The sequence below is a fragment of the Numida meleagris genome, chromosome 16, assembly GCF_002078875.1.
Source record: "Numida meleagris isolate 19003 breed g44 Domestic line chromosome 16, NumMel1.0, whole genome shotgun sequence".
Classification (NCBI taxonomy): Eukaryota; Metazoa; Chordata; class Aves; order Galliformes; family Numididae; genus Numida; species Numida meleagris.
Window position 1 is genome coordinate 8,940,349 of NC_034424.1, and position 27,296 is coordinate 8,967,644.

Consider the following 27,296-nt stretch of genomic DNA (forward strand, 5'->3'; position numbering starts at 1 on the left):
ACACCACCAGTCCAGGTTACTCTCACATCACAAACAAAGCTTCACACCACCAGACACGGCTAAAGAAAAAGCTCTTAGCACAGCAACACTTACAACAAAAAAAGGACATTATTAACTCAGAGTTGAAGTCTTCTGTTCCAAAATCATTACTCCGAGTCGTTTCTCTTCTCCAAGGCATGGCTCTATTAAGGAACTATCAGGAAGACAAAAGCTTCACGCGAGCCTTCCCTCCCACACGAAGGCTACCAACACGCTGCTGGGCACTATTCTGAAGGCAGTCCATGAAGTTCTGTACCATTCTTGATTAGAATTCATGAAAAAAAAAATTAGCTAAATTAAACTTCCAACTAACAAAGATCTTTTTACTGATAATAAAATGAAAATATAAGGCCTTGCCCTTTCCTACGACTGCGCTCCATGAGGCACCAGCCGTTCTACTGGCGCAGCTGCGCCCTGCAGCCAGCCACAACCAGCCGGGACCGGTTGGAACCGGCCGCAGCCTCCTCACAGAGGCACTGGCACCACCACCTCACACAGACACCCAGCGCAGGGCAGAGCACGGAGCCTACCATTCCTTCCAGCCCCAGATTAACAGTGGCATTCTGTCCCTCAGAACAGTCAATATCTCCCGCAGAGGTTCGCACCGCTCCTGTGGAGGCCGTGCGCCTGTGTACCTGCCCTGCCCTGCCCTCCATGTGCGGAGGTTTTCTATGTATACCAAGGGCTGAAGTTGTAAGGGCCATCCACCGCTGTTCTCTGCACTTCAGCATTGCTCAGACACGCAAGGAGGTTCTTAGTTTGATAGCTCTTTTCTGGCGCTGAGCTACTGAAGTAAGGTGGTGTACCTATACATTATTGTTAGTGACAGCATTTCTCTCTCCCAAACACAGGCTGTGAAAGGAGATAAAAAACCTTTCAAAGATGAACATCAAGCTTGCTGTTCCTGTGCTGCAACGGTTATCAGGTTTGTTAAATCATTAACAAATAGTTATGTCAGTAGCAATTTTTTGGTATTGAAGACAGAACTAGGCCACGGTAATTTTTTGAGACAGATCTCACAGAACACCCTGCAATACAAAAACAACAATCTGGGTATTCATTCTTGAAACAAATTCAACCAGTGCTTTTTAAGGAAGCGGCCATGCCACATGCTAAGGTTCAGTGCAATGGGAAACCTTACGCAGAAGGCAGGAAGGAGCCAGCACTTCAAAGGAAAACAGGAAACCCCCACTCATCTTGATTTGCAGAAGAACATGACTCCACCAAATAAATATTATGAATTTAAAGAAATAATTCTATCAATAAAAAGTGAGACTTCCTTTAACTCAAGTGCTATTCTGAAAAACTCCTTTGGACCAGCTCTACATACTTCACACTACAGAACACACATTGTAGGAGTACGATTTACAGAATTTGGGAGATTGTGCCGTAGTGAATGCAACTGACCGTGTTTTCTGAGAGTATGAACAATATCTCATAAAACATACACCAGTGGTTCAAATGTTCAAATCAACTTCCGAGACCTTTCCAGAACATCATCCTCCATCTCAGAACAAAAAGCTTATTCTGGCCTCATCCATTCTTCCAAAATTTTATCAAATGAGTTTTTTTCTACCTCATGGTTTTGCTACAACCTTGCCTTCAGTAAATTGGTTTTAGGGAACAACTGCTCAAGTGCTTCAGTTTTACCTCTCCGGAAAGCACATCACTCACTTGTTCCTCAGAAGTCTCAGATCTGGGGAAGGGAGTAATTCCTCATCTTGTTGTGAAGGTTTTAAATACATAAATATATAAAACTAGATATTTCCACCTATGTTTATCAAAACAGTTTCAAAAAGATTTGCTTTTTCTTTTTTTTTTTCCTGCAGCTTCAGTTATAGAAGAATTTTCATTACAGCTATTTAGAGTAACAGAAATAATCAAGAGCACTATGCAAATGATCCATGCACTAATGAACCTATAAGAACATACTGACATAATACAGGATAAGAGATTTAGTGGAAAGTCTACCATGTCCCAAAATCAAGCTCACTGATGTTCAGTGAGATTATATCTCTCAAGGACTTTTGTTATTCTCAAAGTGTAACAGCTTAATCAGATTTTCAAATTTGAACAACACACTGAACTCTTCCATATCTGAAGGAGCCTGATGATAGTTGTAAAGATGAAATAGGACTTCATTTAAAATTTAAGTAAATTGCTTACAGGTAGTTCTTAAAAATGAAATAAAATGCCTCTCTCTGTGAAAAACTTCTAAATCCATTTCAAACACTTTTATATGTGGTTTTCTTTAACCATTCATGTGAAGATAAAGAACTTGCCACCAATATAGAAGGAAAAGACTATTCTCAGCCACACAACAAACTGAAAGTTTGAAGAACTGTGTTTTAGCTTCTCCATAGAACACTGACAGATATTTTGCTTATTCCTTAAGCTTTCAGATCATTTGTTCTCTCCTAAGACTAAATCTAACACTGTATGATGTATGTTTTATACATGCATACATTCATTCCCTCTATCAAGTCATTCCAATAGGAATGTCATAATTTTTAAAAAATTAAATGTTAAGAGACTAACGAGTAAGAGAAAGTCCATTTTTTACTCTGATAAAAGTTAATAAACAGGACAAATTAGATTTTGCAGTACAAAGTTCTGCTTAGTACACAAGCAGAATTATGATTTTCTCTTGCCTAAAAGAAACAGTAGTACTTTCATAAAAATAAGACTGTGACCACTCAATATGAAGATTATTTCTAGCCAGACAGACACATACACATGCAGTCTACCCTGAGAGTGTTTTAAAGAAGATTTTTATACTTCTGGCAGTTCAGGTTTAAAGGTCAGATTTAAACTATCACCATGTTTCAAAATGCAATCTGTGCAATGCAGCATAATGAAATGGTTCAGTAAAGGTGCTAGTGGAAATTCTTTTAATTAGGTCCAAGGCTTTTCAGTTGTCAACATGAATAAAGCAAGAAACATTCTATTGCAAACACAGTCTAAGAAACAAAAATGGATTCACCTTTCAGGAAATGGATTTCCTATTGAGTTGTAGTTTAGTACTTCTTGCTCTCCTGAAAGCAGTTAATTTCCCACTAAGTGGAAAACCCATAACACGGGCTTCCCACTTGTAGCAACTTGCTAACGAATGGACAAAACCAAATTACTGACAGCCTAAATATTCACAGAACAGTACAAATGTACAATACACAGCCATCAGATACATGAGATCTTTTTACCGCTGTATACTGTACATTAGGCATTGCATCAGGGCTTCATTTAATAAAAACTGCAAGTTGACAGAGTGAGCTTATGCTTTATTCCTTGCAATGTGAAGCTCTGGCTACAACTAAGCCTAGAAGATGACACTTATTTGGAAATACATGATAAATCCATAAGGGTTGCATAAAAAAAAAAAATTACTACCCCCTCTCTTTGCTATTCCTTGCAACACAGACGGTGGTGTAGGAGACTTGTCAGCAGCAGATGCACTTATTGTAATCACAGTCCTTAATAAATCTCTTTTTTTAATATTGACTATTTTAAAGGAAAGTTACTTCCCAGGGTGCTCTCATGCTGCCAGATTTTCAGCAAGCTATCAGAAGCAGAAGGTGATGGAGGGACAGTTTTTCACATTTCAGTTAATCAGTAACACAGCAGAACACACCTTGACTTTCAGGGACCCAACCTGAACTCTGCTGGCTACCAGGTACTGCCAAGGTAATCAAGGCAAAGAAATGACTTAATTTGGTTCCACCAGAACTGTCTCAATACTATCCTGCTCCTGCAACACAACTGTTAACTGAAAAGACATTTCACTATAGCCCATGTTTGTTTGGATAGTAGGAGTGACAGTAATGAAAGTTTATTCTAGATTGCTGAGAATCGACTATATAGGCAGCAACATCACTACCCTGAAACTTGAGTATGGACCACTACTTTAAACTCCAACTTGTTTTACTTGATTTAAAAGGCTGTTCAAGGAGAGGGGAAAAATAAAAGAGCTTTATAATTTTTCCACTGGATTAATTACTCAATGGAAATGCATCATACAGATGTTTGTCCTCACTACTCAAGATAGGTACATTTAATTTAGCAAAGTAAATATCGTGGATATTCAGCGGTGCATGAATTACTTGCTGTTCACATTGAGTAAAAAACTGGCAGAATAGTTTGACAAAACAGCCATTTATGAGCATGAAACTGCTGAAGATATTTTTAGTTTCTCAGATCATAAATGCATCTTTTTAGACTGAGATCCATGCTGGGGACACACACTCAATCTCCCAATCCTACCAGGGAAGGAAAAAAAAAAAATAAAAAAAGGAAAGAAAAAAAAAGTATAATGGATTGGCTTTAGAGTCTCCCTGCTGAGATGAACAACTTGATCCACTTACAGTTCCAAACACATGATGCATGAAAGAACTGACAGAAATTCAATTCTTGCAAAGAAGAGCAGCTGCTCTCTAGTGGTCAAAGCCAAATATTAAGCAGTATGAGGGAAAGGAAAAGACCTAGAGGAGAATACTTTATAATCTAGGTAACAAAAATAACGAAACAAAGCTAAGTAAGACATAAACAGTGATCTCAAACATTAATTACACAAAGCAACATGATTCAAGTTTAGGCTTTGTTACAACAAATATTAATCCCAGCTGTATTTATATAGCAGTTGTGAAAAAAAAAATACACCGTATATGCTATTTGTGAGCCATGCCAGTTAATTGAATTTGCTGGCAGCACTTCCTCTGCTACGCTCCAAACATCCTCCAAGACAAAATGTAGCTTTTAAATAGACCTGTGGAAAACTGAATCAAGAAATTTGAACTAATAAAACACAACTCTTTACTGTTAAAAAAGTAAAGTAAAAGTAAATAATGAAAGGAAGGAAGTCTCTTAAAATTTACTACATTCCAAAGCTTGAAGTTCTGTGTTTATTGGTGAAGTCTCTTCTGATGTTCTACAGTGCGCCTACAACAGCTCCTTTAATGAAGTCTCATAAAGTCTAATATAATACTTGATTGTTGACAAATCATATATGTGTTTGAGGCCCAGCACTCACTGTTATCCAGACATTTCTTACATAATTTCATGAAATTTACAAGTCTGTCATTTCCCGGGTTGTGGATAATGGCATGAGTGATGACCAGCTGGCAGATTTGGATGCTGGGAGTGAAATCAAAATGAAAAACTATAAAAAGCCAGAAAGATTCATGGAAGTAACTTTTATAGACTAAATGCTTGACTAAAGCCAACATGTTCACAATCAAGACGGACCTTTTATCTACAGCTCACTGTTTTCGAAGAATGGATCACAGATCATACAGAAATGACGGGATGTCACAGTAGGAGGCACCGGGTATTCACCATTACTTGAATTTTTCGTCAAACAGACCAGCTTATATTGAGCTCCCTGCATATCAATTTTATTTCTCAACTACACATAAAAAGGTATAGATCTAACTGCCAGCACAATATTTTGAACTAGTAAAAAAAAAAAAAACATATTTTCCCCATTTTCTCTTAAACAGTCACCCTCTGACTCAAAAATATCTTCTTATGCTCGTATTCACATTTCCACTCTTTGTTGAAGATAATTATAGCAGCAAGTAGCAAGCTGGATGTATTTTTGTCCCACTAAAGGGATAGATCAAGCACTAATACAACATTTTTACAAGTTATCAAAAATAAATTACCAGAAGTTTGAATGAGAACAAAAAAAACTTCATTAATTATTTCCATTGAGCAGTGATAGAAGTGAATATGAAACAGTTCACTTAATATCATAATTCAGGATAAAAAATGCACAGTGTTCATCAAAGCTCAAGTGAGGTAAAACAGTTTACTTAAAATATTAAGAACAACACAATGAGACACCTGAATGTACGGTAACAGGTCAAATGGATTTACACTTCTAAGTAATGGAATGGTTGAATAAAATAATTTAATACATACCACATCGTTAGGCAGGCTCTGAAGGTCATCAAAAGGGGTTTCCAGTGTGTTAGTGTCTACGTTAAGAATCACTACATCTTCCAGGGCCATGTTTCTAACTTTCTAAAGATGAGCAAATTCAAGAGAAGGGAAAGGAAGGTATAAATACAAGGAGTTAAATCCTATGCATAAAGTACACAACTGACAGCATAACATCATGGTGTCACAATACTCGAGCATTTACAGAAAACACCAACATGCCTGTCTTGCTGTCACCACTTGTTTTATTTATTCATCCTACAATGTTGAAAAATTAACATTCCATTTGTGGAAGGGAGTTCCTCAGATCGCTCACTGTGAAATGTTTGAAACCACAAGGTTACTGGTTGAGATTATTCAAGCAAAAACCTGTTTCAAGCACCTCTGCTAATGTTCATCTTCACTCTGATAGGCTGTTTGTATATTTAGCAGCTTCTAGCTAAGTAAGGATTTGAAGCTTATTTTTTTGTATTTGTAAATTAATTTAAATAGCAACAAGTAGTGGCTTTTCCAGTAGGTAATAGATGTATTAAGTAAAGGATGGAGCTTGGCTTCCAAATTCAGTGCTGAATCTTCCATCTCTAACGCAGACAAGTGTACAACTGTATTAAAGCAAAACTGACCCTACCAAAGTTAAATGAATAAGTAAATAAAAGCTCCACTGTATCCTGGTCTTGTAATGTTCAGTGGATCTAAATTTCTGATCCTGCTCCCATGAATTGAGAGACAGAAATATCTCCAATCTTGAGCGTTTACATCATCTATAGCAGTACATGGGCATAAAAAGAAAATTGTAACTTGTACCTCGCAAAAGAGCAATCGTTAATGCACTTGACTTCATGTATCCAAAAGCACTGGTAATCTAAGCAATTTTATCTCCATGTTTAATCAACAATAAATTAATCACTGATATGAAAGAGAACAACATTTAAGTGTTTATTTTAACACTATTTCCACTATCAAGTCCATTGAATCATAGTGGGTTTTTGCTGGTTTTTTTTGTTGGCTTTTTGTTCTTACTAACTGTACATAGTTAAGCCCTTTTCAAATTTGTAAATTGAAAATCAGGAAAAGTGTAACTGCAAAATATGGTGATTAAGGAAATTTCCCACTGCACTGTAAACAAACATTCAAGAACCCAAATGCTTATCTGCAGTACTAGACGTGTGTTATCAAAGAAGAAAATGAACAAAAACATTCACATTTTTTAATTAAGATTTTGCGCGGTGGGGGGAATTGTTTTCTTTAAAAGAAAGGAACTAAAGCTCTAAAACAATGGCAAAGTTGAGCCTTAGGCATCTAAATAATTACCTTCAGTTTTCAAGGCTCAGTTCTCTGTCTATAAATAAAGCTGCTGTGTAGTTAAAGGAGTGGGGGGGGGGGAAGGGGGGGGAACAAACAAAAAAGCCAATAACTATTAAAAACATTTTGCAGACATTTAAGTTTAGGTCTTCTGTGAGGATTTTCTTTAACTTAAATGGAAAAAATAAAAACCCCTACATTTAATGCTTTCCATACAAGACGCACAAGTACCACATGATAAACCAAGGTACTTTCCTCTCCATTTCAGGAACCAAAGGTCACTCCCTTGGCTGCATCTGATAAACTCTAAAGCAATCCAGGAGTCTCGCTCCTTCTAGGAGTCCGGAAGCACCAGACAAACTGATTTGCTCCTTCCTGTTTCAGAAAATTAAAAATCTCACTTATACTCAGAGGAGTCTAAAAAGCCCATACAAAAAGGTCTTGCAAGGTACTTAACTAAAGCCAGAAGCTTGTCAAAATCAAGTGCTAGCAGGACAAGACAGAAGAAATTAAAACCTTCTCTTGATTCCTGCCAAAGAAGCAACAAATGTGCTCGAACTTCTCGAGGAGTGTTTCTGTAACTTTGGTGATGTTTTCGAACTTTCCCTTCAGCAAAACGTTGGCATTTTCTGTAGCTGTATAGGCTTTTCACAAGCACATCTCTGCCAAGCATATAGTACAATGGGATTCAGTCCACAATGCATGGACTATAAATGCTGATCACTGTAACCACCTCCACATACAGCTCAGAAATGACTGTATCAGAAAGGCAGGCTAAGATTTAAATGCTGTGCTACAGCTTTACAGAGTTACGAGCACAACCTTACTTTAAACACCTCAATAGCCGTATTAAGACAGTGGATTTCCCTGGAGTCAAACGCTCAAATTTAATAAAACACTGGAGAATAACTTGATTTACAGCATCAGTCTGGTGCTGCATTTGAAAAAAAAAAAAAAAGTTTTTCAGTGGTCCAGTTGTGCCTTATCCCAGAGAAACGTAGACTGATTGGTTCACCATAATCTGTTTCAGCCATCTTTCATTTCACTATAATTTTTAATAAAAATATTATCAGATAGATATAAGGGCTTTCGTAGAATAATCGAATGGTTCCTTTGCTAAATGCAGTGTGCATCAGCCGAGCTGAACCTAGAAATTAAAGCACTTACTCTGCTGGAATTTCAGTAAAAACTCCAAGCACCCAATTGCTGTTTTCATATTAAATCCCACTGCACTCTACAAATTACAACAACACGTAGGTTATTTCACAGGTATGCTTTGCAAGTTGTCTCAGTTTTCTCAAATTATGGAAAAGCAGCCACTAAACCGTATACAGTCATATTCCACATTTCACAACGTCCTGAATATGAAAACAAAATTTACAAATGAGATGATACCTGCTAAATAGAGTGGACTATATTCTGTAAGATCATATTTTGCAGAAAATGTGGACAAGTAAAAACAAGAGGAAATATGAATATTACAGTTTGCTTATAACGTTCTGCATACGGGGGATTTGCTGAGTCAAAAGAAGTGATTCAGTGAAACCGAGAATCACAGACTACAACTTCAAGTTTTTCTTAACCATCCTTCCTGGACTCCTTGTAGCCATAATTAATCATCTAAACCCAACCAAATCGGACTAACATCTACACCTGCCTTTTATTTTATATGTCTCTGTTTAAAAGAGTGGAGAGGTAAGGAAAGCTGGTTTAACAAGCACACTGAACCCATTGTTTATGGCCTCTATAAACATGGCTTAGTAAGAATTACTGACTTAATCAGAGAGAACTTATCTCCTGGTGAAAAGAGCACTTTAAATTTCAGAAATGGCACCTTTACTGTGAAAATCTCTTAACTTTTCAAACAAACTCCAGGGGGCCTTAAACACTAGGTCAGTAAATAAGCAGCAGTTAGTACAACCTGTCCTGCTCACAAGCAGCCACACTTGAAGTAATTTAAATGTTTTATGTGAAAGTTAGCAGAAACACTGAGAAACTATATAGAAATGTTAAGAGGTGCACCTCTATTATACTTGGGTCATATGCTAGAAGAAATAGACATCAATAATACTAATACCATTTGTACTAAACATTACTTTATTTTCACCATTTACTGCTGGCAGCTTTTGCTTCTCCTACCATAAAAACAACTTCACTCAGATCAACAATGGCATTGGATAGCTCCTTTAAAAAAAAACTTGGTGCCAAAACATGAACCAAGCTGCCCATGAGGTTTGATGGCCAACCACCAACAGATCAATATATTAAAAACATTGTAATAGCAGAGAAAATTTACCTTCCAGTAATTCTTTTGAATCTTAAAAAAAAACCCTCATATTTTGATAGCAATTTTGTACATTATAAGTGAAGCTATTATGAAAGCACGATTCACTAGTCTAAAATCCATTTGCTTAATGACTTGCCTCTAATTAGTTAATAGTTTCCATTTATTTTCTTAAGAACACCACAATACTGCAGACAACAATGTGTCAATCTGGCTGCCAGAAGCAGGAAAGGCAGCGGATATAAAATTTTATTATTTCATGCCCCAACAGCAGCCAGAAGGACTTAATGAAATCACCCTCAGATTTACAACCTGAAGCAGCGATTCCGCAGACAGGCCCGGCCGGGCTGGCTGTGCCCCCTGACCCCGCGCCCCTTTGATCTGGGCGCAGCAGGTGGCCCGCACCCCCCCGTGCATCTTCCACTCTTCCGCCACTGCCCCGACCTTGATGTGCTGAACCCTGATCCTGCACAGGTGATTCTCCAGATCCTTATCGCAGGCAGCTGCTGCCAACTGAGTGACAGACATCACCGGTGCTGCTCTAACACCGCGGGACAGCCGCAGCAAAACCTAATGCAGCCACCACTGTGCCTCCCTGGTACTGCAGGAGTCACGTTAACACTTATCTGCCGGGAGCCCGTCCGCTCCAGAGTCTCTTATAAAAGCACAGCATCATTTTCATTTCTTCCAACAATCGGATAAAAGACAGTTTAATAAGTAATTTGGTATGTTTTAAAATGCGCATCTCTCTTTGGTGCCAAGAAAGGATGCTAGAAACCCATTCTGACCAAGTTTCACTCACAAATTCACTCTGCAGAATTTTAAAAGAGTTAAGATGCCAAAGTCTCAGGAAAAGCTCTTGAGTGAGTGGAACCTTAAAAATAATAGATAAGTGAATTAACAAATACTTCTCTAATTTTTAACGTCACTTCCAAATGTTCTGTTTGTGCCCTGAACAGAGCATGGTCAGGCCGGGCACTGCTCTAATGCGACGGCTGGAAGCCTGGCACAGCAGATTGTGCTGCCAGCAGCTCGTACCAAACAGCTAAAAGAGCTGTTCCCCGTGCTTAATGAGATCCACATGTGCCCAAATTCCAGCGGGCAGTGTACTAGGTCAAGGGCACTCCTCTGCCATCAGCGGCATCACACTAACGGCCTTTGCTACAGACAGTCGCTGGAAAAACCATTTGCTACAACACGAAGTAAAAGGCTGCCAGCAAGGTTGGATGCTGCGTGTAACACAAAGGTCAATTCACTGTAATATTAACAGTAAAATAGCATGCAGCATGCAGGTACAAAATAAAGTAAGATTTGAAAGGGATGTGTTCGTTTGATGGAGTTTCGGCTCCCCATCTCATTATTGAAGGTACTAAGTACTTATCTTCTTCTAATATGAATTCAATTAGTTCTGTAAGCATGTTCCATTATTCATGTGATAACTCCAGTCCCGCTTATCTAACAGCTTATAAACTTTTAGCCTTCTTTGAAGTCACTTTATGGATTGCTAAATGGAAATCTTATAAAGAATGACTAACTAGGTGATGATAGAAAAGCTGAAAAATAAGAGCACAAAACACAGCTCTACATTTTCTACCAAGATTTTCAGTCATCTATCAGCCAGAGCCCTCTGACCTGTAACAGGAGATTATCTTATCTCACTGGAGAACATTTCAGTCACAGCAAATTAGATTTAACAGTCAATGGATATGTTTGATATTTTAATCATAAGAAAAAATTTGTCTTTTTCCATTAAAAGAGTTGTTCTTTCTAGAGACCCAATATAAAAGGAGCAAACTAGCTTTAAGATGCACAATGGTTTGGAATAAAACTTCTGAGGAGAGACAGAAGATGTACTTTATTTAAAGCATTGTAACTGCTATGGTATTTCTGCCAGAGGTCCCATTGCTAGACAGGGAGCGCAAAGCCCCACAGAAGCAACATCCAAAGCTAGAAAATTATTCTTCCTACACTCCAAAGTCTTCCCTTTACTCCACAGTTTTCTGTGCACAAGTTCAGGCTCCGCTAATACCTACGCAACAATGGCAAATTCTACAGAGCTGCTGGAGCAGAACTGCGAGCCTGCGTACACCACAACTACTCCCACAGGGCCCTGCAGTAGATGAAGAGTCCACCTGTCTTAACTTGAATGAAAAAAGAGGAATGAATCCCTTATTCTGAATCTAGAGCATGTGAATTGACAAAACACTTAAAAGGCCTATGCTGACACCTCAGCATTTAATGAAAAATGGATTCTTCATAATGACTATATTTTATTTGCAGTTTATAAAAAAAAAAATTAGATGGAAAAATTAATAAATTTTTTTTTAAAATATACAACTGCTGGAACATGAGAAAAAATTGCTGTTGCTACTACACTGTTATTCTAACAAATAAAACATTATCTTATGCCTACATATGAAGAAAAGGACAAAGAGAATAAGCTTTCAACACCCAAACCAGGCTAACAGGTAAACTAGTCATTGTCTAGTTTGTTTGACAAATGTCATCTTTCCTTTTCCCAAGGCACTTGTCAACAAACTTATCCAATGGCTCACTGTGTGTGACTGTATTTTATTTTTCAATGGTAAAAGCACAGTTAGCTGTATCTGGAAGTATTCAATTTATCCGTAAGAGCAGGAGAGAAGACAGTTTTATTTATTTAATTCACATCATAAGGCACTTTGAATAACTGTACTTTGCCAATGTGTATGTGTTCCAGAATCTCCAGCTATTCAAAAGCCATACTGGGTTTAGTACTAAACAGATTTTTTCGCAAGCTACAGAAATGGATGAAAATTGGCTGCTCCAAGAGCAGCTTGGTTTTTTCGAGTTTTTACAGATGGAGTTTGGAAGGCCTACAGAGCCCTGCAGTCTGAAAAACAGAGACGAAGGAAGAGGTAATAACTTAAGTAGCAAGGCAAGAGTGAGACAAAGCAAGTCTAAAGAGCAGTTATTAGTTTTTTGTTTCTACACCCATTGCCAGGCTGACCAAGTAGCTCTTTGTGAAAGAAGACGATCTCTGAAAGCCGACAAGTGCCTGTATTAAGATGTTACCCCACCCTCTAAGAGACCTCTTACTACTTTTTTAAATTGAGAGGGACCCTAATAAGCATGGCAGTAACTACCTGACACAGCTACCGGGCAGAAAAACTGCTCAGTATGAAAACTATATGCTAGGCTACTCCCTAGATATTACTTTGGTCCTGCCTACGCAGTATTCAGATTCAATTATCAGAAATCCCTTCGACAAAAACATACTAAGTGCAAACAAATGTACATGCTGACTTTTGGATCAACATCTTATTCACTACCACATTGTACTAAAATTCTGTTCTTTATTTAGAAATATAAAGGGCATCAAAAATTATCTGTGTGCAGGCAGGAGCAGGAGGGAGTCCTGAATGTTCCACCCAGCTTATGAAAAGGTGACTTCTAAGATATTACCTCACATTAATACTGGGGAAAAAAAGGAAAGCTACACAGTATAATACCGAAGTTTTACAATGAAGACAGAGAGGATCACTGTTTCATAGACATGCCCCCATGAAGGAAAATGCTTGATCAGTAGTTCCAGAGAAGTAACAAATTTTATGGGCAATATAAAAACAAATATTCTAGTAATATGCATTAATTTATATGATGAAAAAATCAGAATCATAAGTTGTTACATATCGTAAACAAATAAGCTTAAATTTCTAAATGCATGTATCCAAAACAGGGGCACAAGTCAGTTAACTTCCAGGGCAGTTGCAAAGCCTTCCAGTTCAGCACTGCCTACTGATTTAAGTTCCTGCAAAGAGGCAGTGCTTTCTGAGAAGGAATGCCTCACCAAGCACATCGACAGCGCTCAGGCTTCCTGTGTAAAGGGGCACAATTAATAAGAGCTAGCATTTCCATAGGCATCTAAATTTACAGCTTCTGTGCTCCAGGTACTCTTGAGGAAAATCATCAACTGTTTCTCCAGTATGGGAAGCAAAAGGAAATGCATTATTGCCACTTCTAAGAGGGTGTGGGTTTTTTTGTTGTTGTTATTCGTTTGTTTTAAAGTTACACAAATTATTATGGATTGTTTATATGCGAAGCTTTCTGCGAGGGCTGCTTTTCTGCCACTTTTGTGTTAATGTTCACACCAAGTTCCTTCTTTTCAGGTCTTTTCAACATTAAAAGCATTACAATCTGTCTGTAAATGCCTAAAAGAGAACTATACCTGTCAACATTTTGGTTTAATATTAACTCTGCCTTTGTGAATACGAATAAAAGTAGAGGCAGAAAGCTGACTAAATGAAGCAGCAGGATGGAGAGGGGAACACACTCATCACTGACTGCTGAACTGCAAACCAAGTACACCCACAGGGCACGAGGCACCGAGTAAGGCTTCCTTAAGGGTCAGCACAATTACCTATGCCTAACTACAATTCTCTGTGCACTCCTAAATAAATTAACAGGATTATTTCATTTTTAAATTCATATAAATTAATGTAAAATTACTTAGAGAATTGGGGTCTAAATCATAAAACTACATGTATTTTCAGAAATGGTTAGAAAGACTTACCTCCATCAAGCTTAAATGTATTCCAATGAGGTAGGGCATTGGGGCACTGCAAAGAGGAGGAAAAACTTGCTTTACATTCTCATAGCACTGGATTAACACATATGACTTATAAAATTAGCTACAGGAAAAGACCGGGATGCTGGATTAGACTTTGGGATATATATATAAACAAACCACATTAACAAAATTTTATTCCATATTTGAAAGGTTTCTTTTACTATTCAATATTCCCTCGTTACAGTAAGATTTAATTTCTTTTGACATCAGAATTTCTAAGTGTCTATGTTGAGACAAGTACATAAGGACAGCTATTAAACACACACGCACACACACAAAATAATGTGATCTCTTAAAAAAGTACCATTTTCAAATAATTCTACACTCTTTGAGCAGACTGATTCAGTTGTAGTATTAAATGGTTAGCTCAGTATATGTGTATCACCCAGCAGTATAAGTTTTAAACCCTTTGATTGTGGGTTCAGACACATTTTAAACAATTCAATTAAGTATAAATCTTGAGCTATTTACATTTGTAAAACAAGGATGTAAAAATTACTTTGGAAGATTCTGATCAACTCCAGAGTTACTGTGGCGTATGCTGGAATCACTATTCCCTTCAGAACACAATAATGAACTATATCAAGAGGTTCTTAGGCCGAATTTATTGCTTCAAACATAGGTGTGACACTTCTGTTATCAATCAGAATGTTAAGAAAGACTGATCTTTTCAGTCTTCTGCTCAACCATGTTAGCAAACAGCAATATGGGCTACTGTATAACACAGGAAGAATACTGAATGAAAGTTTATCTTTGCATAGGCAGTATTTCTAATATTAAGCTTTACTACAGGACTCCCACTCAGCTAATCAGGAAAGGCTCATATTTGCATTGCTTATTAGAACGTATCAAAGAGGATGCCAAAACTGCTAGTTGCAAATATGGCATTCACTGCCTGTTAAACTGAAAGCACAGACAGACACAACTTTTAAAATAGAGCCTCATTTGATTTTGGATACAGAAGCTCAAAGAGCTCATTTTCAATTTCAGATGAGAAAGAAGAGAAATGTCACTGTTCTGCCTTGTTTTAAAATATCTTCCGTATTGCTTTTATAGACGGGTGCCTACTGTTCTGTAAGGGAAGAACAGTGCTGAAAGAACTACTGCTGCACAGCAGCAAAAATCACTCTGCTTCTCATTTTTGTGAGAAAAAATTTTTGAAAAGTAAAAATTTCTGGTATGCATATTAATAATTATCATGTTTACTACTGTACCTTGAGAACTGCTATTCTGCTGGATGCTGCACCAAGAGATGTAAACAGCCTCTACATTACATACTCTGCATGAAAACACTGGTTTGTTTTTTTCTTCTTGCTTGAAGACAAACATATGATTGCTATAGCATACATAACTTCAAAGAATCCAACAAGTTGTGAAGCGGTGCGTACTGCATCACAGCTTACCGAACTGCACGACGGGGCAAGAACACCCTTACCCAAGCTTCACCCAACACAGCACCCTGTGATAGCCCAGAGGGACTGTTAACTCAGAAACTGACTTGGTACAAGTCCCGAAAACTCCGCTTCCTTGGGGATTCCACAGATGAGAACCAGACCATATATCCAAGTTCTTGGATACAATTTTTTACCATTCAACACGATACACACTTAGTGCATATGGATTGCTGCTCATCTGAGGAGTATTTATTTGTCATTTTGCATGTTTTATTTGTGACAAACACTCTCTCTTTCACCCACATCTCTTCATTTCCAATGGCCACATTCCAGGAGCAAGAAAATACCCAGTAATTTCATATTCAAAGTATAAACCATTGGTTTAGCTGCCAGCTGCACAAATGCTCAACTTCCCTGTGTGCCTTGCTATGCCGTTCAAGGCTCCTCCACTATGCACTGAAATGAATGTGTTTCTAATTAAGTAGTTTCAGGAACACGACAGCTTCAATCTCAAAAATACAAAGTCTGAACCTCGGCAGGAAGTCTTAAGACTGCAAACGTCTCATCTAGTAGAACCTTGGCTAATGTAATGAAAGGAAGCAGGAAGAGTGCAGTATTCCAGAAAACCAGCCATTTATTAATGCATCCAAAAGCAGAGCCTGTCACCAAGCATAAGAAAATCTCAATCTGTAGAAGTTGATTAACTGTATCATGTCCCTCCTTCAGTCATCCAGTTCATCAACAAAAGAATGCAAAAGCCTAAACCCTTAAAACCTTGCACTCCCAGTAAAATTTTAGGGAACCAATAGGAAGATATGCCTTAAGACACAAGGGTCACCTTTGGATGCAATGAATTGCCTTTCCAATTTTCTAGCCAAAGTCATCATGTGTGAAGGCAATACAGCATAGAAAACTATTACAGGGATGGTATGAAGGCCACAACACTCTAACTTCTGTCAGGTTTTGAAAGCTGTTTTTTTTTTCTGCGGCCTTGTAGTGCTATGCATTAAAGGACTCCAGTCAGGTGCTTCATGTGCTGCACTTGGACAGACCGGAGAAAGCAGCAGGACAATTCGATACGACAGCACTACAAAGAGTGGTTTTAGCTTATTCATTCATAAAAAACCCTCAGGTTCTGCTGATCAATAAGAAAAAGAAAACTTCAAAGCAGAAATTTGTTAAACAATGTGCTAATTTTGCAATATTTTTGTTAGTTTTATGAATAGTTGCAGAGATTTCAGATAGGGAATGAGGTAGAGCCCAGAAGATGATATTGTGTAACTTTATCTTTGAGAAAAAAATATTGTTCCATGATATATAAAACCACGAAGCAAAAGCAAAAACATTTTAAGGATAATTCACTGAGATAGCTCCTTATACTTGCAAAAGTTTAACTAAACAAACATAAATAACTACAATACAATGTAATTCTAGTGAAGAGCATATAATTATTTCCTATCAAGTCTACCAAAGATACTACATTCTTCTGTCATCACTCATCAGCGTGACTGAGAAAGAAATATACCTGAAGTGAATGTTGAAGATTCATGTTGGGCTTCATCATATGCCATTACTTAGCTACCATGCTGTACAAGAGAAGACTGTGCACTTCTCCTCACCATGCAGACCACACTACAATAGTCCTTCCCCGCTGCCATTCAGGTCTCAAGCTGTTTTTACCAGGTTCCATGTGCATTTCCAAGACTTCCCAGTCAGCTTCAGTAACATCCATTGCTTGTATAAACAGGAGAAACGCTGCAATCTAATCCTTCTGAGACCTATGACAGATTAAAGACCGACCTGCAGACCTGTTTTACACACTGCTCGACAAGTCCTGGGGCTTCCTACAGCCACAACTTGTAATTACTCAAAGTTGTTTGATGGCAGGCAATAGCTATTAAGTGCAAAATAAGAAGTATCAATTTCTGCTGTGCACATTCACTGCTTAAACAAAAAGCCTGTCTAAGCCTTTTGGAACAAAGACTGAGGCTATTACTCCTCTCGTGCCACAGCGGTTCCCAGTGCAGGGTTATTTACAATCAAATGAGTTATATAGGTAAATATCAAATCATTAAAGGAGCAATGCATAAGCATGAATATGGATATTGTGGACTTAATGGCGAGATATTGCCCATTTATTACAGTTGCATTTTACAGTTTCTTTAATTCGTTTCCTTAGGCTAACTAGAGACCTCTTAATTATGCTCCCAAGAGGTGGGCAACTACTAATTGGAAGAGGAGCAGGTGAAATAGAGGGACACTTCCTCTTAAGTGAAAAACAAAAACAAAATTAAAACCAACAAAAAAAAGTTCATCTTAAAAAAAAAAAAAACAAAACAACCAAACCTGCAATTCACCAGAAAACGTAATGTAAAACCTACAGATCTCAAGGAAGGTTCATAGTTTATAGCTACACAGGGATTTGCACCAATCTGCTCCACAGTTCCAGGAAAATCGACTACATCACATTTACTAAGTTCAAGTCCTGATACACAAACACTGACTTAATGTGTTGCCCATACACCAACTGCATTTTATGCTTTAAGCACTCTCCCGATTTCTCTTCAGATTACTTACTGAGATGTAAAAGAATTCAATCCCAAATTTATCAGGGTAATTGATGCGAATTAGAAACCTGACTCCATAAATTGGAGCAATGTAGAAGAGGCACAGCTAAGAAAGCAGAAGAGTAACTACAAGAGCTTTCAGTGGGTACACAGATGAAGCAGGTTACACCAAGAGCTACTCAGAGACTCATGAGGAAGGGATCTTTGTTTCTCAAGCAGCAGGAGGACGTGCCCCTCGGTTACCCTCTCCACCTTTCTGAAGGCACACACTGAAACTATGTGCAGATTTAGAAAACAAGAGAAAGGGAATTAAAAAAACTTCAGGGGAAAGGGAAAACTGCACCAGTAAAAACATTTGTGCAACCCTTGTGTCAGAGTGCTCTGGTAAGGGCTCTCTCAGTGTTCTAATGTTGGCTGCTAAGAGATCTGTCTAATATAACGGTACTTTTAATCACCTTAGAAAATGTTCTGCTGCTTCTGGTCGAAGCTCACATAATAACCAGTGAGAATGCTCTGGACTGAGAGAACATGCTAGGCTGTGTCACAGCAGCCTCGTAAAGACAGTCTTTTCTTACAGGCTAATTTTAAACACAGACAACAAGAGCAAAAAGAAAGACGCAGTGGGAATGTTTTTATGCCACATGAAAAACAAACTGAAACAAGTAGCAAGGAAAATTAAAAGACTGTTTCACATTAAGAAATATTTAAACTCTCAGCAACAAAATAGATGGATGTGATCTGGCCAAATTTAAGTAGCTGCACGTGCTTGGTTACTGATGCTTGGTGGCAGGAGCCCATTAGCCAGTGCATTTGGCACCTGCTGGCATGCAGTCCCACCTCCTGCAGCAGCGGCTCATGTGCCTCCTCTGTTGTTCTCTACTCAAAGGAGGAAGCAATTGTGCATTAAGGTGTGAAGTCTAATGACAGAATTCCCACCAATTTTCTGTCTCCTCCACCAAAATCTTTCCCTGGGCTGAAAATACAGTGAAGAGTGGTTCCTAATTAAAAAAAAAAAAAAAAGCCACCCCTCAATGCACTAGGAATCAGATGACTGAAATCACTTTAAGAACACGTGCATGAGCCACTGTTACTGCGTTCCCAGCACAAAGAGCAAGTGTAGGGAGAACAAACATTTTGAAGGCAGTTCTGTTAGGTACACGAATAAGGACAGCAATTGAATATTAAATTTTAAAAAAATCCTTTCAAGGGGGAAGAGGGAAGAAAATGAATCCCTTCCCCCATCATAAGCTAAAAAAAATTAGCAAAGGTCAAACTGAAAAAATCAGAAACCAAGGAGGTTTGAAAGTACGTGACGTAAAAACAAAGATAAAGGACATAATGCTACAGAAAAAAAATGAGCTTTAACCATGTCAGAGAGACATTCTCTATAAGCATGCTTGCAGCAGTTATCATTAACATGTAACAATATCCAATTATCCACCTTCTCCTTCATCATCTTTCTCACAACAGCTCAAGGGAACTCTCCCCACTCTGAAGTTTCTCTTACATGCAGTTGGCTAAAAGAATCTTCAAATGCCATGAGGAGAGTTAAAGTATTCTGCCTTCCCAGTCTCTGGAAACAGCTGCTCTGCCTTTTTGTAGTTCTGGAAAGATCCAGTAGTCATCATGTGTGTTGCCCCAGGGAGATGCAACAGATTTCAAATTTCACAAACATGGAACGGAGGTGGAGTATATCAGTCAGGACATTAAAAGTTTCCTTTACATAAAAAGATTCCACTGAAACTCAAATGATTAAAAGCAAATAATCATATATGGAATATACTTTTTTCCAAAAACTTTCAAAGATAACAAGTAATATAGCGACCCTAAACCCTTCGGCGATTTTCACAAAGTTCAGAAGATTCAAAAGCCCCAGCAGCGCAGTCAGCACGCACCAGACAGCAAACAAAGTGAGCTGAAGGAACGTCATTTTCTGCATTTGTAAGAACGGAAAAATTCACATCACTTCAAAATTTTCTTAGTTTCCATTTCAGCTCTTTAAAATCCTTACATCACATTTGCAAAACTAAAATTAAATTAAAATAAACTCTCGTGTTTTTAAATAGTCTCAGGTCATTTCCCTGTAGACACAGATGCCGATTAGTATCTGCCTTAAATCAGACAGAGTGAAGCTGATTTCTCAGAACAGATAGGCAAAAATTACCTTTCCAATTTCACACAGTTACAAAATAAATGGACTCTATTTTGAGAAATATCATTATGGCACACAAATTGTTACTAAACCTAATTACTCAAGCAATTTGTGTGTGTGAAACTACTCCAAATGAAGTTCGTATCAGGCTAAGGCAATCTGTTTTATTTGTGAGCATGCAATTACAACCTAATAATAATATGTTTTAAAATCATACTTTTCACGCGCTGGCTGGCTTATTTGTTATAGGGACAGGGCGTTACACCATGAAAGAATTCATTCAGTAGAGCTCAATGTCTCGTGTCTTTATTTCTTTGGGTACACTGCCCAAGCGTTTGCTTTCTGCACACCTCTGCTCCCAACTGTGGGATCTGGACTTCGCCCCTTTTTAACATGGCTTTGTCAGAAAGTCGATGAATATCACATCTTCAAACCCAGCGTAAAAGCCTCTTGTGGTCCACATCCTTGTCCTGAAAACTCCTAGCAGCATGTACCTGAAGAAAAAACTGGCAGCAGCAGCGTTCATGTGTTAATTACACATGCAAAGCCCATTATGCAGAGAAAGGGCACCTGCTGGCAGTGCAAATGACTAGAACCTGCCCTTCCTGTGCAGTGAGTAAATTGAAGGTTCATTTCTACAGGAGATAATAGTTTTTAGATTCCATTCTGTGTCTCCTCACAATAGGCACATACTTAACATTTAAATAATCTACAGAGGAACAAGCTTCCTTTAAATCTACACGTTTCAGCTCCTGGCACTTAAAAATGCTAGTTATCCCTGCTAGCTCCTTCCTCTTGCTTAAATGCAGAGAAAACGCCACACAGAACAGTATCACTCTCAAAAAAGAACGGAACACCCTCCCCCATATCACCATACTAAGAGCTAAATATGAAATAGTATGACACAGTCAGTTTCAGCTCATTTTTTTCAGAGGACTTTTTAAAATGCCAGGGCATGCAGTGCAAGAGGGCCCAGGTAGTGCTTTGATGAAGATTTGTTCCATACTTACTTCAGGAACAGAAGCAAAGCTGACTGGCCTGTAGTTCCCTGGGTCTTCCTTCTTGCTTTTCCTAAAGATGTTGAACACTTTCCTGAGGACATCCCTCGCTGCCAATGCCTTTCACGCATGGCGAAGCACGGCCTTACAGCTTCCACTATCAGCAGCACTCTGGTCAAACCTTTCTTCACCCATGAATTCACAGATGTCCTGCTTACTTAAGCTCAGTAACAAAATTCCTACACACAGGATGCAATATACCTGTTTCCCACGAACCTGCTCCACAGAGTTGGCAGGCTGGCACCAGACCCTGTCAGCAGAGACATCACTGAGTCCCTCAGCCTTTTCTGTGCTCTCCATCACCCAATGGTGTAACCATACAGCAGCAGGTCTGCATTTTCCTTAGTACTTTCCTTTTGGTTCTAGAACTGTAGAAGCATCTATAGTGACTCTTTACATCCCTCAGTTCAAGATAAGCCAAACTTTGGACTTCCTAATTCCATCCCTGCATGCCCAGGCAACTATTCATTTAACTCTCTAGCAGGGCTTGAAATTTTAAGTTCCCTGGGCCACCTGAGGTAAGAGGGCAGCCACTCTTCCCAGGCAAACTTCATCTGCCTGCTGCATACACGATGGGAACAAAAACTGCAGGTCACACAAACTGAGTGACTAATGGCCGAGCAACTAAAAGCAGCAGTATCTTGAACTTCTTTGCTAATTACTCAGAGTTCTCTTCCTCCAGTCCTGTATGCAGTAAATGGGAGAAATTACATTATGGCTGATTAGGCTAAACTGTTTGACTCTGTGCCAGAAAAGAAATAAAAACCAAGGGACTGCTCAAGAGGTGCTGTAGATAGGGTTCTGAACAACTGACCAGTAATTCCAAGAGATACCTAACGACACATTTATCTGGAGACATTAGCAGTGAAGAAGCTTTCTTAAGCCACACGGACAGCGCGGAATCACAGAGCAATTTACATTGGAAGGGATCTCAGGAGGGCAACTGTCCCAAACTCCTGGACAAAACAAGGCAATATTGACAATATTTGGGATTGCTCTTGGTACGTGCCAAAACCTGAAACATCACGACCAAGAATAAGTTTTCAAATGGATTACAGTCATTCCCCTAAACAAGGTAAATATGGTCTAAATACACACTGAGAATATGAAAAGATCATTGTAGGGAAATGAATAGCTTTCTCCCCATCCCCAAAAGAAATTCAGGAAAGTAGAAAAACTGAAGTATGTTCTTCACAGTATCTTTTACTGCTAGAGTCTTAATTCAAATTTTAAGATTTAACACAAATATGCTGAAAACAGATTACAAGTACAAAATATTTAAGTTGCAGCATTCCACAGTAACCAGTCACATCAGTGTATTTCAACATACAAATGCACAATTAGCTGATGCCATGAAAATATTTTTTTACTTACTAGGTTTGCTGCTTCCTTATTATACATATTTATTTTTAGACTAACAGTAGCATCATGTAAGAGGACTTCAGACTTGCAATACAGAAATGTGAAAACTGTTGTGAATCTAGACTTTATATATATATATACACACACGCATACACACACACACACACACATATATATATAGCCTTACCAACAGTAGTCCAAGAGATGTGGGGGCAGAACAGGAATGTAAACATGTTGCCAGAACATTGGGTAGAGCATAGCTGCAGATCCATGAATGCAAGCAGTTAACTGAAAAACACAGATTAAAGGAAGAACAATAATAAGACAAAAAAAAAAAAAAAAACACCCTTAAAAAGTTAGTGATATAAGAAAAAAAGTAAAGAATCGGCTTTGGTTTTATAACATGCTTTATTACACAATATTCAGTGTTGCCATGAAAAAAGGGTATCGGTGGATAAAGCATGACTGGTTTACAGTGGTTGACATTGACTGAATTTGTTAAATAGCTGAAAACACAATTCATTCAACAAGCAAAACCTGAAAAGAACACCCAGTGTTTTATAAAGCAAAAGAAATATGGAAATAAGAACTCAAAGGAAAGAAAAAAATGGTAAAGGTAAATAAAACCCTGATCCTGGCAATTACCATCCATTAATACAATAAAAATGCACTGAAATTACAAAACAAGATGAAAAATATTTAAGCTGAGGAAGGTACAATATCAGTAGCATATTCTTAAGAATATATCATACCAAACTCAAAGACTATATTTTTATTACTTAGAAAGTATCTTCATCTTATTCTCCTTCACTGATCTTTGATCCACTGATTCCTTCAGTTACATTTTTAAAAACTCATTCCAAATAGTTTTGACATTGGCAGGTACTGAGTTAAAAAGCTCAAAAATAGCAAACACAAGTGCTAGTCCAGCCCTGGGGAGAACCTCTGTAGTGCTCTGGAGGAAATTATGTGTCTCAATTCCACATGCTTTCAGTTTCTCTTCTCCAAATCAAAAAGATTTCTAAAACCAAAACTGCTTAAAAATTTAATTTTTACATAAGAATGGATTCTATGAGGTTTAAATGGATTATTTCCTGGCATTATTACATAGCCTGCTTGATGCTGTAGAGGACTGAACTCAGTAATCCAAGAAGGCCCCTTCCAAATCCCCCTTCCATTGGTTTTAAAACTCAGCAAGAAAAGATTAAACAGACATAATGCTCAACACTGCAGACATCTGAGCAGAACCTGTCACTTATTTTTGAGATGTACTCCCACCTTGCTATCTGGCATGAATTCAAATAACACACTACCACAAGTAAGCACTGCTACTGTCCTTCAACTCTGCCAAGATAAGGACTCATAAAAAAGAAATAGCATATTTGCTGGAGACCTCACCTGATTAGTGATTGCCATACAGAAAACAGGAGCTTAATAATAAGGCAGCCTGAGAAATGCCCAACTGTCAAAACTATAGGAATCCAGCATTTTAAAATAAGATTAGTTCCACTACCTCAGCTTCCCGCAGCTGTTGCCGGAGAATGTAAAAAAAAATAGCAACGTACCAAAGACAGTGAGTTACTGAATCACATTTTGCAGTTTTACCTTTAAGATTTTAAAAGCAAATTAATCAATGGGTTTTTTTCACACATATAAAAATTATGAACTGATGTTGAATTACAATAGGCCATTTTCCGGTATATTTTACTCTCTTCCTACTGATGGATATACACTGCCCTACTGTTACACATGTACATTGCTACAAACATGCGATATAAAAAAACTACCAACACTGGAGTGTAAGATCATCATTCTGCATCACTCGGGGCTAAAAGCCCAGCAGAAACATGTAGACTGAGTTGCACAAGAATTAAGCAGTGAAAGCAGGGCAGACTGTGTATGGAGCTTAAAACCTATGTTGGTAGCAGGCTGTAAGGGCTGCAACAGAGCTCTTGGGAAGGAAGAATTGGTACATGTAGAACAGTAGCTATAAGACTGCTGCAGAACAAGAACAGTGCGAGCATTCAGCTGTGTTGCATCACAAGGACATTTAGTGAATGGTATTGATCACATGTTGTGTTTTCCTTAACCTTAGAGCCCTGAGACATGTCAGAAGCCTATCAGGGAAGAAGAGGGTATCTACTAGAACATTCTGTGACACAGGAGAATTGAAATGGCAGTCTCTCAGCTCTCAAGAATAGAAGACTATCAATGCCAGAATTGTATTTTTTGCTTTGTAATAATACATCGTTTTAATATTGCTTTGTAAGTAATGAAATTCACCTCAGTAAGATGGAGCGGAACAGAAACATGATCATATTTCACACATTTAAGTTTTTTAAGAATCATCAGGTTTCACGTAAGCCATCTTTTTATGATGAGAGGCAACCTGCTGTCATCACACACAGTCAACATTCCTTCTTGAGACAGGGCTGCATATGGAAGGTATGATGGAAGACAGAATACTGGGCTAAAGGAAAGCTCGTTTCATTTTTGTAACTGCATGCTCCCACCAGTAGGTGCTCTTTTGTCAAACAGTTTCTTATGCAGTCTGATTCACATTTGGCTTTTTATGAGTAGTTAGATCACAGAGTACTTTTTTGTTGTTGTTTTTAAGAAAAAGTGATTAATATTTTGAGAAATGAATTTCCTTTTGTAGAAATAGAAAAATTTGAAGAGAACAGAAATAAATCTTCCAGGGGTTCAATACGTATAGTTTATACAATAGCTAATAAATGCAGACTCATTTACCTCCAAATAGTATTTAAAATAACCGTATTAAAGATATCTCAAATTTTATGTGATTTACTATTACATGAATTCATTCTATCATAAAAGACCTTTCTGCTCAAGACTGCTCAACTTTCACCCTTTCACTTGATATTATATTTAAGCTATAAGGATGAAGTGTGCCACATCTCTCAGAATGAAAAGAAATTAAGTGCACATAGGATCCTTCCGCTTTTTTGTTAAAAAAAGAAACAAACAAAAAAAACACAAAAAAACCAGCAAAACAAAACAACCAAGAAACCAATCCTGTCTCCACCACCACACCACCCTCCCTCTACTTTGAGAATTCTCAGTTTGGTACGTTTCCAGTTACAAGGTCTTGGCTTCCGCTGAGCACAGTTTGAAATAAAATAATGCAGCTTGTTCCTACTGCTGGAACATGCAGAGCAGAGCGTGCAGGCAAGGAATCACTGGCTCCGGCCCAACACTTCAAACCTGTCTTACACTGTCACTCCAATCTTGGAGCAGTTATATATAAAGTTGTAAGATAAGAATGCGCAGTATGAATACCCCTCCCTACCGAAGAACGAGACATGCTTTTATCTTGGACAGAGGCAAAAGGATGAGGAAAAGCAGAAGATAGGAAAGAAAACACAACCCTACTTGTGAAATGGCTCATTAAGGAAGGCAAAGTGACAGGTAAGTAATTCTTCTTCCCAGGCTCTGTCACAAAGAGAGAGAGATTAAACCAACCAACCACACATTTTGAAATGCTTTGGATAGCCATTCTTTCCTCTTCTCTGTTAATTTCCTACTCTATTCATTCCTTAGTTTTCTAAAAAAAAATCACCTCTTTAAATTTTATTTAGTTTACTTTAGTAGAGAGGACCTAGAACGCTTGGCAGATATAAAATTAAGATTCTACAAGTTCTCTATGACACTGAGCTACATAACACTCAAATTCTATCAGTTACTTGTGGAATTGATTGTAAACATTTAATAATTATTAATAGGTTCCAGAGATTACTCTAACTCTCCTAGTTTTACTTACCTTACCAAATAACGTGAGAATAACTATTGTAATATACTCTTTCCTTTTTCTTTTCCTTTTTCTGCCTTGAATGTTACATCTTATAACTTCTGCCTTTCACACAGTATTTACAATTCCATGAAGCAGTTTTAACTTCAGTCACGAAGTAGGTCATGGTCAAACAGTAACAGGCTAGATAATACCCTACCAAATGGACATGGAGGATTGTATTTTAGAAAGGATCGTTTGAGTACTTAGGCCACAGCACTAGAAAGCAGCATTTATTAAAACCATCTTATGCCTACTATTCATAAAGGAAAACAATCAATATCCATTTACAGAGTAAACAAAATGAAAACATTTTCTTTTAGAAAGAAAAATCACAATATTATTGACTGATAAACGTTCAAATGCCTACCAAAACTTTGAACTAAATCAAGCTCATGCTTGGTTTTGATGTGCAGTCATTTTTAGAAGAGAGTACTCTAGAGTGTTTGGTACCTTTTATCTCTCAGACCTTGATGGAGCCTAAACAGCATTAAGACTAAACCTTTCAAAACAAAACTGCAAAAAAAAAAAGTGGATTGTCTTATTTTAGCCCAATTCTCGGGTCCATCCATAGAAGGTTACTAGAAAATGTATATGACAGTATCATTTATCCGTCTTTTTTTCTGTCAAGGAAATTATGAAAAGGAGACTTCGCTATGGCATAAACATTAGTATGTTTACGCACCAGAAAAGCCCAACAAATCGTGTATTAAAAAAACCTTTTCATTTGAACATTAGAGGCCAAAAGAAGTTGAGTAAAGTCATCACTTACTTAGAACCACAGAAC

General features: G+C 37.9%; 1 protein-coding gene and 1 long non-coding RNA gene across 8 annotated transcripts in view; one reads left to right on the forward strand and one right to left on the reverse strand.

Moving 5' to 3' along the window:
* Nucleotides 1–27,296, reverse strand: part of DENND1A (DENN domain containing 1A) — a 179,572-nt gene that overhangs the window by 69,094 nt on the left and 83,182 nt on the right. For 6 of the 7 annotated variants that reach the window (XM_021413768.1, XM_021413767.1, XM_021413769.1 and 3 more), the window contains 3 exons: nt 22,889–22,989; nt 14,112–14,157; nt 5,956–6,057 (listed from right to left, as the gene is read on the reverse strand). In XM_021413768.1, coding sequence (XP_021269443.1) covers nt 5,956–6,057; nt 14,112–14,157; nt 22,889–22,989 — 249 coding nt within the window. Of the gene's footprint in view, nt 1–5,955; nt 6,058–14,111; nt 14,158–22,888; nt 22,990–26,482; nt 26,653–27,296 lie in introns of those variants that run through there. The other variant, XM_021413772.1, reaches the window with a different exon arrangement.
* Nucleotides 11–2,479, forward strand: LOC110406830. The gene is made up of 3 exons (XR_002443589.1): nt 11–789; nt 891–964; nt 1,053–2,479. It is a non-coding gene; the product is annotated as an uncharacterized LOC110406830 (long non-coding RNA).